Genomic DNA, 19,148 nt, shown 5'->3' with positions numbered 1-19,148 from the left:
TATTTTCTTGGTAACCAAGGAAAACTTAAAATGAATATAATATAAACAAGCTGTAGCTGTAAGTTGAATTTAATCCTTACACCAAATAGGGGCACGCGGACCGTAACTAATGTCAACTAAGGCAGTGGCTAGACTTATCAATACAAAATCGCAAAAAAAGCCGATCAGGCGTCCTTCTAATAACAGAGAAAAAGACGAGTTTCGTCGAAGCAGCGTCTTTTTCGTTCTTTTGCATTGCATGGACATAATTTTGTTTTCTGGCTGGTTCCAAGCTGATTCTGCGTTAAAGTATGACAACTTCCTAATTGGCACAACGATAGCGAAGTGAATGTAAATGTTGTCACTAATTTACATACACAGAACAACAAGAGGAAGCGCTGTACTCCTCACATAACTCATAACACAATTCCTATTTGTACAATTGTACAACTTAACTTTCGATTTCTTATAATATGAATTTAATAAAAACAAATATTTTTTAATTAACTCGAAACTTTAACGCGACATTTCTATGATTGAAACTTTTGTTCGATCACTATTGAACGTTTACACATTTTTTATGCACCTCTTATAAGACTATGGAATACTTGATGCAGGTTTGTACGAGTAGTTGAAATAATTTTGTAATTTACAAGAATTGTTGTTAATGTCCTATTAAATGGTTCAGGGTGAATTGAAAATACCCCTATACATTAAAACTCACAAGTTTATTTGGTGCATCTATTTTTTTTTTTTGATATACCTCCTATAAGACTATGGAATAATACTTGATGCAGGTTTGTAGAAGGAACCGAAACAATTTTGAATTTTACAATAATTGCTTGTTTAAATTGATAAGAAAGTCGTATTAAATGGTATAAGGGAAATTAATAATAGCCCTGTTCAATAAAACTCACATAATACTCTACTTGATGACACAATTTTTTTAAATCTCATATAAGACTAGAGAATACTTGATGCAGGTTTGAATGAGTAGTGTACAAACAATTTTGTAATATACAATTGTTTGCTTTATTGATAAAAATGTGGTATTAAATGGTGTAGGGCGCATTGAAAATACCCCTATACAATAAAACTCAGACGATAGTCTATTTGGTGAATCTATTTTTTTATATCTCGTACAAGACTATGGAACAGTTGATTCGGGTTTGTATCGGAATTCGAAACAGTTATGTAATTTAGCAGAACTGTTTTTCATAAGAATTTTGTTCCAACAGATTTAAGGTGAATCAAAAATGCCCCTGCTTAGTCTATTTAGTGAAGTAATTTTTTGTATTGCTTAATTTTAAGATTCGAACATGCGGAAGTCTTCTTCCTTTTCCTTGTGAGCGTTTGAGTACAGATGTATTCGCATGGCGTGCGCCGGCATCGGCCCAGTGCCGCATAGCTTGCAAGTTAATTCTCCTGTCGATGATATTGGTGTCCTAGGAAATAAACGTTAGTTGTAGATTGTGAATATAAGATATTAAGGTAAATAATAATTAAGGTGTTATCAAATAATTTTATTGATTTTTTATTTTATTAAGCTTCAAGATGCCGTTTGAGAAACAAATGGGAAATGTGTAAATATTAAAGGATGACGATGTTTTTTCCTATCAAATAGTGGGTGTCCGTTGCAGTTTTTGACACAGTTCGAGCGGTTACACATGGCTACTTTTAGCAGTGCATGTGCTGCGATGCAGTCACCAATCGTCTTACCTTTACTCACATGCACGACTTAAGTAACGATACAATCGCGATACACGTTTTTAATGATTCAACATACGTGACGGCTACGACGCAGTGTTTGCTTCGATGCAACCGCCTATAGAACGCGCATAAACGCGTGTTTGTAACGCTGCTAAATGTCGGCGTGTGTAAGCGCTCTTAAGTATGTGTAGATAGTAGAACAAATTCATTAGATAATTATTCCGCAATTCAGAGATAAGTCGAAATTTAACTTATGAATTAGGTAATATCGATTGCACTAAGGACCTGTGTCAACCGGCGGACAGGATATCAAATTTATTATTAATGTTTCTATACTACTTCGTTATCTTTATGCGGTATTGAAAAGCAGGATAGAGGTAACCGCGACGGGAGGCACCGGTATGCCACCGGATATGCGTCGGAGTCTGCCTGAATGCGCCGGTGTATCACAAGGGTACGCTTTACTTTGCACGCGTGCAGTTCTTTCGCAGCGCATTCACCAGATCTTAGGCACCCTAAGGGATATTCCTCATCAATGTGCGCTGACGGGCACAAAGTACTCTTCGATGCTCACCCTCACACGCCAGTTTGCGTTAATCCCTACCCCGTTCACACGGCATTGCACTGCACGTTTTTCTGAAGTACAAATCCAAACCGAATATGCAGTGGCGAATACATTATAATAGAACCGTTCACACGTCCTTTGTCCTGCAAAAAACGCACACCGCATACTTACACGCATCGAATACTACAAAAAAACGTGCAGTGCAATGTTGTATGAACGGGGAGTTACATTTTTATTTCATTGATATTATAGTTCCGTCGGAACTTTTAAAGTACAGACGATGCCCTAAGATACCTGACCTCCTTTTTGGTTTTGAGTAGATCAGTGTGAAGAAAAGTGTTAAACAAACCTTTCAACCAGTGACCCGTAAAATATATTTTGGTACGACTTCCTTATTGCATTATTAGTGCATGACGTTTTAATAAACATTTTAAGCCCATTCGATCTTTAATTAATACAAATATCAACCAAAAAGTTGGAATTCTTTTACACTGTTCTGTTGAATGCGTAAAAAGAATTTCAGAACCAAAAGGTCAGGTAAGAAATCAGAACGTATCTTAGAGCATCGACTGCACGAATCTTTTTTTGTTCTACAATCTTTGGTGAAATCCATAAGTTTAAACTTAACAGCATATTTAAAAAACATTTTACGTAAATAATTGTTGGTTTTACCTGGCAACGAGCAACTTAAGTTGAGCATTTTCCTCTTTCAATTTAAGCAACTGGTCGCGCGATAATGGCCGGAGCTCCAGCGGTGTGTGCAGCGGGTATATTATCGCCTGATCTACCATATCCGGGACGGAGATCTCTAGCAGTTCGTGTTCAGGTACAGTCTTCCATTCCCATGCGTTCACTACGGATTCAGGTTCGCGGTGCTTGCGACGTTTGCGGAATAATCTACGTACAAATGGCATTAAAAGGTTACTAACTCACGAGCGGGTTCTATACAAACGAAGTTTAATAATATTTTGGACATTAACTAAACAAACTCAATAAACGCATACTAATAAGCAGTGATCGGAATTACTGGAGTTAATTTAACTAAAGAATAACGTCGACATTCCTTTTTACAAATCCCGGGAACTGATTACATTTGCATATGCGTACTTTTTATTGAAATTTGAGTACATTGGCATTAAATTATTATTTCCTACTAAGTATTAGCTACTAATTATTATCTCAAAAAATAATATTGCAGTTGTGTTTCTATAAGTACTTATGTATTTAAATACTTTAGCCATTTAAAAAATAAACATTTGACAACCTATATTTTGGAATGTTCAGAAAATAAGCAGCAAAAAAGACATTTTATACGAATTGACGACGAAATGAGTATGTCCATACTAAAAATATGTTCATACTTTAGGTAAATTTACTCCCTCCATTATGATTACTAATAACAAGACAAGTAGTGCAATTCCTCCTGTTCGGCGCGTCAATGAATACATATCCCTCGTAGCATAGGGTTGTCACATTATTATTTTAATTCATTATATTAACCTACAGGTTGTAGATATAATTTGAAAAAATTAAGGTATTCATTACTGAAAACTAACCTTTGTTAAACGTAGGATCAAGCACGTTTTTGCCAATTAGTGAAAGTCCGTTTTTTAATTAATTCTTTTTTAATACCGAAGGAATTTTTCGGTCATTTTTACAATTTAAATTTGGAAATAGAATTTGACCAAAAAAAAATCCATTGGGATTGGGACCAAAAAATCTGATTTATAATCATTAGCAAAAACATCCTTAATCCCTACACACTTTTGACGTGTGCATTTATACTAGCATCGCGGATTGATATTAAGTATGATTATGAAATACACAATTCTGAATTTGAAGCACTCTTGTTCAAACAACCATAAACACAACAATAAACGCGTCTGCTATTTGAGGTCATTTTTTAAACACCGAGTCGACAGTCAACAACAAGTACATGACCTATTTAACATTTTATGAAAACTGGCAACCCTGTAAACTCAAAATCTTCAAAAAAGACAGACTATACTTGTCTTATTATATGCTATAGTGCGCGCGGAACTAGCTGGCCGCGCCTTAGGTAGGGACAGGGGTGAGGGGGCGGGTTGCTTGCTGCTCGCAACGCACATGAGATTAGACAGTGACGACCAATCTCGAGATATCGTGAACAATAATTGTTCAGTTATTGAAAAGAAAAAATTAAAGCCAATTGAACTTTTACAAGTTCATATTATACCTATCTAATTAATTGCAATGTACAGTCGGCAGCACATCAGGCCGCCACAAACTGTCAGATTTCCTCAATTGATTTTCAACTTAAAGTCCAGGGAATAGAGTATAAAATTGATTGGATAAATTTGACATTTATGTATTGATGGACTTGCTGTTGTCCGTACATTGCAATTAAAAGTAAAATAAACCAAAAACAAATTAAATGAAATTCTTCCGACATATTTGAATCATTTATGAAATTATTATTAATTAATTAGTGTAACTAACACGACTTTGTATTTATAGATATGAAATTACTCTGACATATTATCCTCTGAATCACTTGATTCTGAATTGTCTGAACTTGAGTCAGAATCATCTTGTAAGTTTATAATGAATTCGTCCATCACAGTATCATATCTCATATCATGATTCCAGTATTCTTGTTCGTTTTTTTGTACGTGGTCGTCGCATTTTTGCCATTGTTCGGCAGAAAATTCAGAAAATAGTCTTGTTAGTATTGTAATTTTCTCGTCCAATGTAGCATTAATGTGATCTCTGGCCAGGCAATTTTTTATATTTGCCCACACAAGCTCGATTGGGTTGAGATCTGGATGATATGGAGGTAGTCTTAGAACAGTATGACCTGCACCTTTCAGAAGTTCATCAATCGTGTATATTTTTTCTGATTGGGTCGTATTAATCAAGCCCAAGAGTTCAGCTTTGACCATCGTGGGAGAAAAGGGCACGTTATGATTTTGCAACCAATTCTGCATATTAATTTTCATACAGGACATAGTCGGTTTCTTCTCAACTTGCACACAGTGGTAAGCTGCATTGTCCATAACTATGACTGAGTTAGGTGGAAGTTTAGGTATTAACTTTCGATCAACCCAGTTGTAAAAATTTGTAGAGTTCATGTCTCCATGATAGTCTCCTGTTTTTGAATCTGATTTAAAAATTAGCAGAGCATCGTCAACTAACCCGTTCCGACTACCAGCGTGAACTATTATTAAACGCCTTCCTTTGCCTATATCTGCATAAACACCAGGCTCCGACGAAGATTGCCAACATTTTTGGACATTATGACTTTGGTTAACGTAAGTTTCGTCCAAAAAGAATATATTTCGTTTGTCTTCTCTGAATTTTCTTATGGCCCTCAAATATTTCACTCGCCATTCAACAATGTTTGGTCTCTCTAATAAAAGGGATCTCTTCGATTTACATTTTTTAAATGAATATCCCAGTTTGTGCAAAAGTTCTCTTAAATAAGTTAATCCGCAATCTAAAATATTATCCTCTTTTAACACAGCATTTAGTTTTCGTAGACTTGGATTTGTTTTCTGTACCGTATAAAACTGATTTATTTTTCTTCTTATCACTCCTAAATCAAAATCATCAACTTGTATTTTCTTTTTTATCTCTTTTGGCCTTCGTGGAGAACTAAATTTTGCTTCCCCTGTATTTTGCAAGGATGTTTTACTTTGAGCAATCACTCTCCTTACACTTCGTTCTGATATCCCGGTTGCTTCTGCCACTAATTTATGAATATTCGCATCAGTTTTATATTCTAAACTATTGACATCGGCTTTCCGTTTTTTAAAAAACGTATGCACTTTAAATATTATTTCCTTAGATTGTCTTTTTATCGGCGGACTCATCTTGACATTGCAATCTCTTGTGCGTTTTGTCTAAACTAGCCAGAACTGTCAACGTGTGTTGCCGCCGCGAAGTCCGGCGCCGAACTGAGTATTCTGAGTAATGACATCAAGTGCCCCCGCCTCCCCGTCCCACCGCTCACATACCTAAGGCGCGGCCAGCTAGTTCCGCGCGCACTATAATATCGAGACTCTTTTTTTTTAAGTAAAATAGACGAACATTTTGCCACATATCTCCCGATGTTAAGCGATGATGTCGCCGAAGACGATACGTTTGTCTAGCATATACGTCTATTGACTCTAGCCTTGTATAGCTTTCTATTATATACCAAACTTGAAATTCGCGAGTTTATAACCTCATCTTGAAGTTTCCTTTAAATATCGTCGGTGTTTTCTAGAACGGGCGTAAGCTAAATTTCGTAGATTTGTCAGGGGAGTATGTGGTAGATTTTAACGACAGTTTTAAAAATATTTATATCCTATGTTAAGATCAAGTGTTGGTTTTAATTAAGTATAAGTTTTAAAATAATTTCTACAAAACACCGACGATATGCAAAGAAACGGTTTAAAAAAAGTCAATGTTACTCACTCAAGGATGTCATTGCGGATGGTCTTGGGCACCTGCGAGCGGTACGCGTTGTCCGCAGGCATGTCCTGGCCCTCGTTACAGTACATCATGTAATCCATCAGGTAACGAATATGGTTTATCTAAATATGTTCAAGAAATTGCGCATGATGTATCAATGGTATTCTAGAATAGCAACCTATCTAAGAGCACCTAAACCTGGCGTGTTTATGCCATTAGGTGCTCAACAGGCCGCCTTCGCTTGCCCGCCGAATGCGGCAATCTACCCCCCATTCACACGGCATTGAGCTGCACGTTTTTTTTACAGTATAAATCCAAACTGAATAAACAGTGGCGGATACATTATAATAGAACCATTCACACGTAGTTTGTACTGTAAAAAACGAACACTGCATATTTACAAATACAAACGCACATCGAATACTGCAAAAAAAAGTGCAGAGCAATGCCGTATGAACAGCAGCATTCGCTGTCAGACGACTCGGTTGCCATCGGCAAGCAGCAGCCGACCTAACAAATTACAACGTGTCGGCGGTCACGTCCCACCTGTATGGGGGCCAGGGAATACCTACCTACCCGATCAGTTTGTTGAATCTTTCGTACGATTTGTTGAGTATCCGTACGTAAACTTGTATTTATAATTATTTGGGGCTTTCGACGAAGGCGACAACGATTCTTTGTAAACAGCGGGTCCACTGCGCGGTCTTCGTCAGCCGAATTCGCTTGCCGATGAGGCAGCAGTCGAGTCGGTGTAAACAACGAGGGACCTCCTTACCTTCTAGTCTGATGATGGCAGTCGACCATATATACACACGTCATAATTCATCAAGATGATGGTTTAAACGCCTGAATTGTATCAGGCGCTCTAATTCGACGAATCGTGTACCGGTACAATGTTGTCATGTGATTATTTTAAACAAGTCAAAGCTCGATGTCTTTTTCACAATAAATAATGTTTTATTTGGGTCACTATTTTTGAAAAATGTGATCCGAAACCATGATGGTGGCGGATAACAAATATTAAAATAAAATCAAAATACGATAAAAAGTTTAGAGAGTGGTACACGCAAGTGGTATAGATTTGGCAATAGTACGTATACAGTTTTATGCACAGGAAGACATTTTCCTGGTTCATGGTTGGTTTGTCACGAAACCCATCACAATTTAGTGCATGTTACTTACCGCGCCAATATCCTCAACGGTGAGATCAGCATCGATGTTAACCAACAAATCGTGTTCGGGGAAGTACGGCGTCCCGTCTTCCATGCTGCCTAATCCACATAATACGCTCACGTACCTTGACCCTTCGGAATCCCTTCGGAGTTCCGCACTGTTCGTAATGGAACGTTATTGTCAATTAATAGAACAACAGCAGTACAGTACAGTGACAAATCAAGACACTATAATATCCAAAACAGCAGCAGCAAAAACAATTTTTCTGGTTTTTTATAATTTCTGAGGTTAATAACATAAAAAGGATTTACCTTACCATTATTTACCTAACTTTGTAAGTTAGATCTAATATAATCTAATATACATATATAATATGTACAGATAAGTTTAAATAAGCTATTTCTATTGAAAAACTAACACATTTCTTTTCCTTTGATAACAGCCGTAAGATTTTTGCTGTAATGAAATTACAAAACACTGTACTGACCCTTGCAGTGTTTTGGTTTGGTTTGATAAAGGAGCACCTCATTAAGCAACTTCCTAGCCATGACGGATGGCGTTATACACGAAAAAATCAATTATTTAAATTATTTCTTATTAACATCACGGCCTCTCCACAAAATAAGGTAATTTGTACGTATCGAAAACGTCCAACTAGAGACGAAGATATAGACGCCATGAATTAGACATGCAATTAGACGACACTCATGACCAATCAGAGAGTTTAAAGTTACCCACTGAAGGAGTTTTGGATTGGTACATAAAATCGCTCGGTACTGTAAGAATGTTGGATAGTTGTCATGGAGGGCTGTGTTTACTAAATTTTAATTTCTTACTGCATTTCACTGGGTTGAAAGTCATGTCACCACATGGTCTTTTACGTGATCAATCGGTCAATGTGAATTTCCTACTGTAATTTTAAATGCAAATGTAGTTAAATGACAGTAAGCGTACGTACACAGGGCAGAAGAGTAGGGAAATGATGGCCGGCAGCGCGGGGATGTTGGGCAGCAGAGTGGTGTGCCTCAGCGTCAGTTTGCTGCTGTTCTCATTCTGACCCACTTCCGCAGCCACTAGAAGCCTGTACAGTATTACATAGGAAAAGTTAAATTACTATTGGCTGTGTAATAATGACTCAACAGTACTTTTAGCGCTGTTAAAAATTAATACTTTATGACACTTAAATTAAAACAGACGGCAGCACCTCAAACTATAGATTGGCGGATCTTGGTCCGTTGCACTGGACACGATATTCGAAGAAAAGTGTATAGCTTAATGTGCTGTTAACTGTATTTGGTACATATACACATAGTTTATTAATCTCATGAAACCAAATACTGTCGTAACTCAAAATAGTGGAATTTAATTAAATCAAATCATTTATTGTGTACGCACGTCTAGAAGGTAAAGGAAGGTCTAATATAACATTGTTGTGTCAGTACGTATTGCCAATTTTAGGGCATACAATTTGCTTAATGAAATTAATTTAACAGTACAGTTTTAATTACAAAATGTCAAATCTTAATTTTAATTTCAAGTCTTAATAATATCGTACAGGTCATTACTTTGTCGTGGTTAATTATTATTCTATGTTATTGTCATTTAAATAATCGCTGACTCTGTAATACGCTTTCCTGGTCAATAAATTAAAAACACACTTTTTGAAATTGGTAATGTCATTTGTATCAAGGATGTGATTTGGCAGCTTATTGTATAATTTTGGCGCTATCGCACAAATATTTTCATGAAAGAGGGACTTACTCTTACAGGAAACCAGTTTCAATTCATTGTCTTCGTGTACGTTGTACTTTGCTGAAGAGTGAAGGATTTTTTCGAACAAAAAGAACTGTATCAAATATATATGACGAAGGATCTGTAAACAGTCTCAGCTGTTGAAAGTGTGGTATACAACTATCCATACGGCACAATCAGTAAATCGCCCGAACAATCTTTTTTGTGCGTCCGTACTGTGTTTAGCATTACGCCAGAATATAATGCCGTATCTTATGATTGACGCGACGTATCCGTGGTATGCCACTAGTAATGCATCTTGGTCCACAACTTAAGGTAGTCTCCATAAAGCGTATGCAAATCGATTTATTCTCATACAAAAGATTTCTAAATGTTTTTCCCGTTTTATATCATTGCCTATATAGATTCCTTGAGAAAACAAAAAAATACTGAAAAAATTGCGACCAATGTGATTATTTTCTACTTATATATACTATTTATTTATTTATAAACGAGAATATATTATTGTTTTCATTTAGTATGTTTTTGAAATTTCAAATCATGTTTTCTAAAGGTACGACAAAACAATCGGACTATATTTCGTCTACGAGTAAGTGTGGGGGTATTCGTTGTCACGAGTGCCATCACCACCTCACATTTGGTCGTAACATTTGTTGCACCCGAACATTTCCCAGATCCCTTGACTGATACACAGATGATGACAGATAGATATGTGTGGACCTCTGCCACACACTGAGATCAGCGCGATTTATCATACAAATCATGCAAAAAGTGACATATACAATGAATTTGAAGAAAATTAAACTTGCGCATGTTCAAATGGATGACATTATATAATTTTAAACCATAGTCACGCGAAAGAATTCATAGGACTATTTGACATTGATTAAAATTCATGCCGCTTTATGTGTAAAAATTGCTGCCCACATGTACGTCAATGCCCATTCTTGCTCAAATCAGTTCCTCTCGCCGGAACCGCACACTGATCCAATTCGTACTAATTAACCGCTAACCTCTGACGCAATTAATGATTCTCTTTGTTTACAGTACATGCTATAAAAAGAAAAGAATAGAATTTTTATCAAACAAAGAACAAAGAAGTCTTACAAAATGTTTTATTGAACGCCTTTGTTTTATACGTGTTCTTCGTACAAGCAAAATAGAAACGATAAAGTAGCTTGCATAAAAATTTAAGTTTTGGTACAACAATCAGCGCAACTATGTTAGATGGGCGGGCGCGAAGTCGGGCATGTATGGGTTGGAGTGTGGCGTGAGGCAGGGGTGATTGAGCTCGCCAAGTCTCTTCAACATATATGTACATGAACGGTTTAATTGTTGAACTCTGCAACACCAGAATCGAATGCTCGTTGGATGGAAAGATTGTGAATAATACCAGTTACGCGGATGATATGGTGTTGCTGAGTCCTTCAATAAGCGCGCTAAGAAAACTAGTTGCAATATGTGAGCGCTATGCTGAGATCCATGGCTTACGGCACAATGCGATTAAGAGTTGCTTGTGTTCAAAGCGGGTAGCAATGGCTTTAATAACGTCCCTGAAGTTAAGCTGTGTGGCACTCCTCTTAATAGGGTTACTAAATTTAAGTACCTTGGGCATTGGAGGATAACACTGACATTGAGAGAGAGCGTAGGGCATTAGCAGTGCGGGGTAATATGTTGGCCCGTAGGTTCGCAAGGTGTACGGACAACGTAAAGGTATCTCTTTTTAAAGCTTACTGCCAGACCTTTTATACCTGCAGCCTATGGGTCAACTACACTCAGAAAGCTATCAACTCTCTAAGAGTTATATATAACAATATATTACAATATTATAATATATAACAATATATATTCCGGATGTTGTTGCGGCTGCCGCGATTCTGTAGCGCGTCAGGAATGTTCGCCGATGCTCACGTAGACGGATTTGCCGCCTTAATGAGAAAAAGAGCGGCATCCTTGATGCGCAGAGTTCGTGGCAGCGGTCATAGCATTGTGAGTATTGTTGCTGGCAGGGTCCAGGGTTCTTTTTTTGAACACTGGACTAAATTACATTTATATCCTAAACCCAGCACGTATTTATGAATTTGTATTTTCTAACACTAGTATGTAAGTTTTTTTTGTTATACTAACCAATATGGATGAAATCTGAATTAAAGTATTTCAATTTGAATTTGAATAAAAAATGCCACACGCTCTCATTGAGAGCGCACTTCTTTTCTTGACCTATCATTGCTAGATAAATAAATAAAAATAAGCAATAAGAAAGCCCATAGAGGGTGTATTGTCATTGCGAATATTAATATGTATGCACGAGGGCTGTTCCAAAAATAGTTAGCCACACCACAGAGTAAATATAATCTGTTTCCTGAAAGTATTTTCAATTGACGGCTAATTTCAATACAAATCTTCTTGGTGAGGGTATAGTATATAGGGTATAGGGATATTCATTTATTTAAAAAATATCTGTCACTCTTCTTTTGTTTGCAACAATGGACGTCTCGCGGAAAACTTTCGTGCTATGATTATAAACGAGGGTAACCTTCAAGTAATCTCACGACCGTTTGCAAGCTGCATTTGGGGCGTCTGCTCCTGCTTTTGCAATTTGCTTATTGGTTTCGTGAAACTAATTAAGGGTGGTGGAATCTAAACGATGAACGGCCGACCACCAACTGCAGTAGCTCATGAAAACATCATCAGGATAGAGTAGCTATTGTGGGAGAATAGACACATCACAGATCCGGAGATTCAGGCTAAACTGAAGACCGGATCACAGGTAGTTTCCACCATCCTTCATGAACAAGACACGGTTACTTAAGAGTTTTGAAAGCTGATTCACCCGAATGCATAAGGGATGAAAGGGAATATTTTTAAAAATTGTAAATAAACTTGACTAACTGAGAGGAAACTTGGTTCCTGGGTAGTCAATAATAAAAAAAATAGAATGCTATGTTAACTAAAATTTTGCTGAAAAGATGCGATACCAACCTTTCGTACACTTCCTGGGGGTCGGTATCCAGCAGGACCGAGTTGACGGAGAGCCACTCAATGGTAACTTGTTTCTCCCGGCTCGAGTACATCAAATTGTGGACAATGGTCTCCAGAGGGCTGTAACAACATTGCTTTTAAAGTTGAACGTGTTTCATATCACGTTATGAAGGCTTAATGTGATTTCTGTGCCAAATGTCCGCCAGTTATTCGAGCCCAATTATGATTGGACTAGCATTGATTGATTCGTACTTGTTATCTAAAGCACGTTTAATAGTATACTAGTATACGCCTGCAATTCTGTTCTCAAAAAAGGTAGGTAAAGGTATTTTTTATGATACCAAGTGACGCGACGAGCAAGTCTTGCAACTGGTGCTAGGCGACACGCCTGTCTATAACAGTTGCAGTGCCACTCAGAGCTTAAAGTCGTAAAGATCTGTGGGGCACTACCGCTGCGCCCGTCATCCTGAGACGTTACGTTGACGAATCTCGTGTGCCTGTAATTTCACCAGCACCCTTACCTTTTAAAAATGGAACGCAGTACTGCTCATTTTACTGCTTGGCAGCAGAAATGCGCCAATCTATGGGTTACTAAAACAAATTTACGCGGTTATACTATCGAGATTATACGTACCGAATTCTTACGTTTTGTGTGATTATTACACATTAGAAATATAACTACATTTTGAAATCTAAATCAAACTAAACAACGTTTCGGGCTCTTTACATGTCCTAACATTATATTTTTTTGAAAAAATAAATATAAACTACTATGTACCCGGAAAAATTGTTCAATTTCCAAAACGTGCATATTGGTTTTTTCGTGGTTCAGTTTTTATATTAACTGTTTCGGATCTAAATCGCGTTTATTTGTTTTTTTAGTCAGCCGTGACCATTGGACCTGTAAAGTGACGTTGGTTTGTTTGAACAAACAAATATATGCGATTTGAAATCAGGAAAAAATTGTATAATTTCCAATTAAGGACACGTATAACAAAAAAATAGTACATTACTTAATACAAAAAACGAAATTATCGACGGTCTTACGATTTTCAGTAACTATGTATTTGTTTTATTTACTTATAACGTGTAAGGATTACATAAAAAATATCAAACAAATTAGTTAATTTTTACACTTATTACACAGCTATATTCTGAATAAATTTGAATAAAACTTTCGAGCTTTCCATTGGTAAAAATAATTACGTGACAACAGTGGGCTGGTACGGTATATGATTCATCTAATTTGCTCACTAGATACGTGTCAGTTTTTTTATCTCCCTGACCAATAAGGCGCTTTTTAGATTGAATCTATATATTTATTATTAATTTTAGCTATTCTAGAAATCCAGCGGCTACAACAATAAAGTCGTGAATACAAAAAACAAAGATGTGTAACAAACGCTTAGAGAAATTCGTAAGGTCTACTGACTCGATCTGTAGATGGTCTGTCTAAGTTGGTAGAGCGGTTGCCCTGGATTGGCATACTGACGCAGGTTCGAGTCCAGTCAGTTCAAAATAATTCTTTGTGTTCAAATTTTGTATTAATAATTACAACAAACTAGTGGACTAATTTCTCAAAAAATAAATGCATATCGTGGTTATAAAATATGACATGATATTCAATACGAATATACGAATTTCATAATCTCCGTGGTCGAGTGGCTTACACACCGGTTTACATGGTGTGGCCATCTCTGAGGTCCCGGGCTCATCCCCGGCCGGGTCAATGTAGAAAAATTAACTTTTCTATATTGTCTCAGGTCCGAGTGTTTGTGGTACCGTCGTTGTTTCCGAGGTCCATAACAAGTGCTTTAGTGACTTACTTTGAGATGAGAGCAACATGTGATGTTGTCTAATGTTTATTTATTTATTTAATGTAGTTTGATATTCCGGTCGACTTTCAAAAATGCAGTTAAAAGTACTTTCTATACAGTGATAACTGTGTATACTTTATTTTGAATTAGTTACCTGAAAGGTCCTTTAAGCACGACATCAGTAATGCAGTCCTTGGAGTTGGGCGGTTCGATTTCTCGCAAATTATAGAAGGAAAGTTCGGTCTGCTCCTTATTGAACGCTCGTTTTTGGGCTAGGTTCAGGTCCGTAGCTGTTTGACGGAGATCGTGGTTTATCTATAGGGAAAGTTACAGCTACGTTATATTAGGAATAAACAGAACTAAGCTATTACAGCCCGATTGCACCAGTGTTATAGCGTCTACACTTTCCAGTAAATTTCTTCTGTAATCATATTCATCTGGCGCAAAGCTATGTTGCACGAAACCAATAAGTACTGGATACCTTAGAATCGTAGCTCTCTTCTGCGGGCACGGCAAGACGCTGATTGACGAGTTCCTTGTTGACGCTGATGCGGCCACCATCCGCCAACAGCTCTATAGACACTATGCCGTGTGTCACTGAATATACCTGTCATCATAACATTAAATATATCGCCCAGTGCAAAAGGAGAGGGAATTATGTCAATACCTAATTTCAGGCATATGGACTTGTCAACTTATGTCTCAGGGTGATAGGCGCAGTGGCAGTGGCCCTCAGATTTTTGCAACTTAAGGCTCTGAGTTTTTTTTTTATATGATACCAAGTGACGGGACGGACAAGTCGTGCGCCTGATGGTGAGTATCACTCAGAGCTTAAAAACACAATGTTCTGAGCGGCACTGTCACTCCGCCCGTCACCCTGAGACACAGGTTGATAACTCTTATGTGCCTGTAATTTCTTTTTTTTTATTATTCTAATATAAGTGTGCATTTGACCTCCATCTCACCTGATGGAAAGTGACGATGAGGTCGACGATGGAGCATGCACACCTAGATAATGCCTATTCACTCTCGCCTTGAAAAGGTCCAAATTATAACGTTCAGGGAACAAGTCTGCAGGCAGGGAATTCCACTCCATAGTCCTTCGCCATATAAATGTGGAAGCGTAACGCTTCGTGAGAGTCTTTGGAATATCCACAACACAGGGGTGGAAGCCAAGCCTACGCCTAGTCCCCCGATGATGGAAAGGGGAAGACGGAATTAAATCGTGTAATTCCATCCCACACTCTCCCTGATATATGTATATATCCTGTAAAATACCGATAAGCAGGCAACTTCCACCAGCATCTTTCCCTTCTAAACCGGAACGCAGTAATGCTCTCATTACTGCTTGGCGGCAGAAATAGGTAAGGTGGCAGTATGTCACTGAGAACTCTTTCACAAGGAGCTCTACTGCTACTAAAGAGTGGCACTGCAATTATTGACAGGCGAGTCGCCTACCACCAGGCGCACGACTTGTTCGTCTCGTCACCTGGTATTATAAAAAAAACACTACTTTTTCATGAGAACAGCAGGCGTACGCTAAGAGACTACTGAATCATTAGTAGACTAGATAACAAATACGATTCAATACTAAGCTGGTCCAATCATAATTGGTCGAAGAACTGATGGACATTTAACACACAAATGGCATTAACCCTGCATACGTAATACGAAACACGAGCAACATTACAGCCCTCTGGAGACCGTTGTCCACAGTCTAATGCACACTACCTAACCAAGAATACCTGAACTTCGAGAGCAGTCCAATTATATCGAAGCGGAGTGGGTGAAGCTTTCTTGACATCCACTCAAATTGCACAATCTACGAACGGCCGTTCCTCAACCGATACGGATGACTTGTAAAAACATACATATATACATATGCTTCACGCCTTTTTCCCATCGGGGTAGGCAGAGATAACAGTCTTCCACTTGCTACGGTCCTAACACACATCCTTCGCCTCATCAACACGCAGTGAAACTAGCACAAAAATACAACAAGTCGAGCCGCAGCTCAAATTTTCAATTTTTGATCTCACCTGATGGAAACATGAGCTCGACGATGGACTATGCACATCTAAATAATGCCTATTCACTCCCGCCTTGAAAAGGTCCAAGTCATAACGCTCAGGGAACAAGTGCAGACTTGAATCCCAAGCCATAGCTGTTCGCCAAGTAAATGTAGAAGCGTAACACTTCGTGTGAATAAGGGTGGAACCCCAGCCTATGTCTAGTCCCCCAATGATGGATAGGGAAAAGCGGAAATACGTGAACTCCGAAAATCGTCTATGGCGTCTAGAGCACTTTGGATAAAATATTTGAAACGTTACGTCATCAATCATTTGTATGTATTGTTCGAGTCGGATCACGTACGTTTGCATGATATCAGTGGCATGTAGTAAACAAGGAAAAAACTTGTAATTGTATACGTACGTATGAAATGTCACGGCGCCAACGTACTTTTGTGTACGCATTTCAACATGTAAAACGGTTTTTCTAGTAAAGAAAATAATACATTATGGAGGCAATACTTAAGACGCCACAAAAGTCAGTATTTTTTTAATGGGAAAATTAAATATCTGCTTCAGTCACAGTGAGTGAAAATGACCTGTATGTTTAAAATAAAAACAAATACATTTGATATAAAAGTTTAAAATGCTCTTCTAAACATCTAACCGTTTTAGAAAAAAAAAATCAGTTTCAATCAAAAGTTAGTAAAATAATTACTGAAATCAATAAATAAAAATATTACGTATTTAGATTATATAGGGTTATTTGTAAAATATTTACAACCGTGATTTTTTTCAAAATACATAATAAATTTGCCAAAACTTAACTTATAAATTTGGTAATAAGTTCATACTTGCAAGTGTCTTCTACGACGACTCCAACCCCCGGGCTTGTGTTTTACATCGGGCTGCTATTTACTCTAGCGCTTTCTTTTGTTTTGTAGTTATCAGCATAGAGGGAATTATTTAAATATTTTTATTTTTGTACGAAAAAATTCGATGAATTAAGTTTTGGACCAAAATTTGTTGTTTACGATGTGAGTAATAAAGTCCTGAGAAGTTGTTAGTATTTTACAAAACACCCTGTATATTTTAAGTGCAGACTAGTAAGTACATAATTCAACATTAATTCAACATCATTGTAGCTGGATTCTTGTTAATTCATAAATACATAATGATATTAAATAATTCACCTTGCCCAACAAATGTCCTTTCGCAATAAGACTGTCGAAAAGCTGCCTGGCGCGTGGCGTCCACTGTCCATGTTGATTAATCAGCGGGCTGGGAGCAATCTCAGCCAGCACGCACTCCATGGCCAGCGGTGGAGTGTCTTGACAGATTCCCGGTGGTATGAGGTACAGGTTGCATGTGTTCAGCCGCTGGGTGTTGCCATAGTCGATGAAGAGCACCTATTTCAATGTTAAATGACATCACAAATATTTATTTATTAGGAAACTAACAGAATTACACATAATATGATTATTGTAGATATTACGTAGTATTATTGTTCTTATGATCTCGTATCTGGACCAAAATGCTGACTTGCAAAATATAAAAATTTCAAATATTTAAGAATTTCAAACATGCATTGGACTAAATTTACTAAAACAAAGTAAAAGCAAAATCATGATTAAAATTAACTTTAATATATCATTTAATATTAAGTTTAAATTATAAAGAAATGATAATACAAGTCAATAATAAATATATCATTGGATATTGATTTCGGCGGATCCATGATTATTATTAAACGTAACTTAAAATTTAAAGAGCGTAAAGATATCACAAATCTTTCTAACTGAACGAACTATTGAGTTTTCTTGTGTAGAATTGGATCAGTTTATCGTCTTATGTGTATACAAGCCCCCCTCTACTAATTTTAACGAGTTTGAATTAATTATGGAAGACAGATTAAAGCGGATTTTTCCAACCAAAAAAAACGTAGTAATATGTGGAGATTTCAATGTAAACCTGTTGGAAAACTGTTCTACTTCTGTAAGACTCATTAATTTATTTAAAAGTTTTTACTTGATTAATCTTTTTTTAGAACCAACTCGCATCACTGCCTCCTCTTCTACTTGTATTGATAACATCTTTTGTAACACAGACGCAGTGTCTAAATCAATAATAAATTGCTTAAGATCAGACCATAGTGGCCTATTGGCTTCTTTTAATTGTAAAATGAGCAAGAAGGTAGACCAATTTCTCTGCAGACCGATTACCACAGAACGAATCATTAGATTTCAAAATAATATCGGCAATAGTTTAAATTGCCTACCCTATATACCGGAGGTTCCAAATACTTTATATACCACGATATTTGGTTTAATTAAAAATGAATTTGATAATAATTTAAATCGAAAACATTAACTTCCCATAGAGAGACTAAATTCAACGACTGGGCAACAGTAGGTACTCATAAGAGCAGGTCTCGTTTGTATGAGCTATATGCTATGAAAACTTGTGATACTAATTCCAATTTCATAGAATATGTTGGAATTTATTAAAAAATATTTAAAAAAGTTGTGTAGCTGCTAAGGTTAAGTTTCACAGCGACAAAATTAGGCAATTGATAAATAAATCTAAAACTACTTGGAGCCTAATAAATAAAGAGTCAGGCAGGGTTAAACAACACGATAGAGATATGGTTTTAGAATTAGACAGAAACTTATAAAATCTAAAGATAAAGTAGCCCAAGCTTTCGAATCGTGTTTTTCGGAAATTGCT

The 19,148-nt window shown here is 37.0% G+C and overlaps 1 protein-coding gene across 1 annotated transcript in view; it reads right to left on the bottom strand.

Annotated features, from left to right (window-relative positions):
- Positions 1 to 1,143: 1,143 nt before the first annotated feature.
- Positions 1,144 to 19,148, bottom strand: part of LOC113226698 (probable ATP-dependent RNA helicase spindle-E) — a 62,937-nt gene continuing 44,932 nt past the window's right edge. Inside the window, exons 18-26 of the mRNA XM_026459420.1 lie at positions 17,615 to 17,830; positions 14,894 to 15,019; positions 14,567 to 14,727; positions 12,596 to 12,715; positions 8,820 to 8,942; positions 7,871 to 8,018; positions 6,692 to 6,810; positions 2,927 to 3,151; positions 1,144 to 1,424 (exon numbers count right to left, since the gene is read on the bottom strand). Coding sequence (XP_026315205.1) covers positions 1,286 to 1,424; positions 2,927 to 3,151; positions 6,692 to 6,810; positions 7,871 to 8,018; positions 8,820 to 8,942; positions 12,596 to 12,715; positions 14,567 to 14,727; positions 14,894 to 15,019; positions 17,615 to 17,830 — 1,377 coding nt within the window. The 3' untranslated portion in view covers positions 1,144 to 1,285. The remainder of the gene's footprint in view (positions 1,425 to 2,926; positions 3,152 to 6,691; positions 6,811 to 7,870; positions 8,019 to 8,819; positions 8,943 to 12,595; positions 12,716 to 14,566; positions 14,728 to 14,893; positions 15,020 to 17,614; positions 17,831 to 19,148) is intronic.

This window comes from Hyposmocoma kahamanoa, unplaced genomic scaffold (genome assembly GCF_003589595.1).
Source record: "Hyposmocoma kahamanoa isolate Upper Pololo Valley unplaced genomic scaffold, ASM358959v1 192, whole genome shotgun sequence".
In the NCBI taxonomy this organism is placed as follows: Eukaryota; Metazoa; Arthropoda; class Insecta; order Lepidoptera; family Cosmopterigidae; genus Hyposmocoma; species Hyposmocoma kahamanoa.
This window is presented reverse-complemented; position numbering and strand designations above follow the sequence as displayed.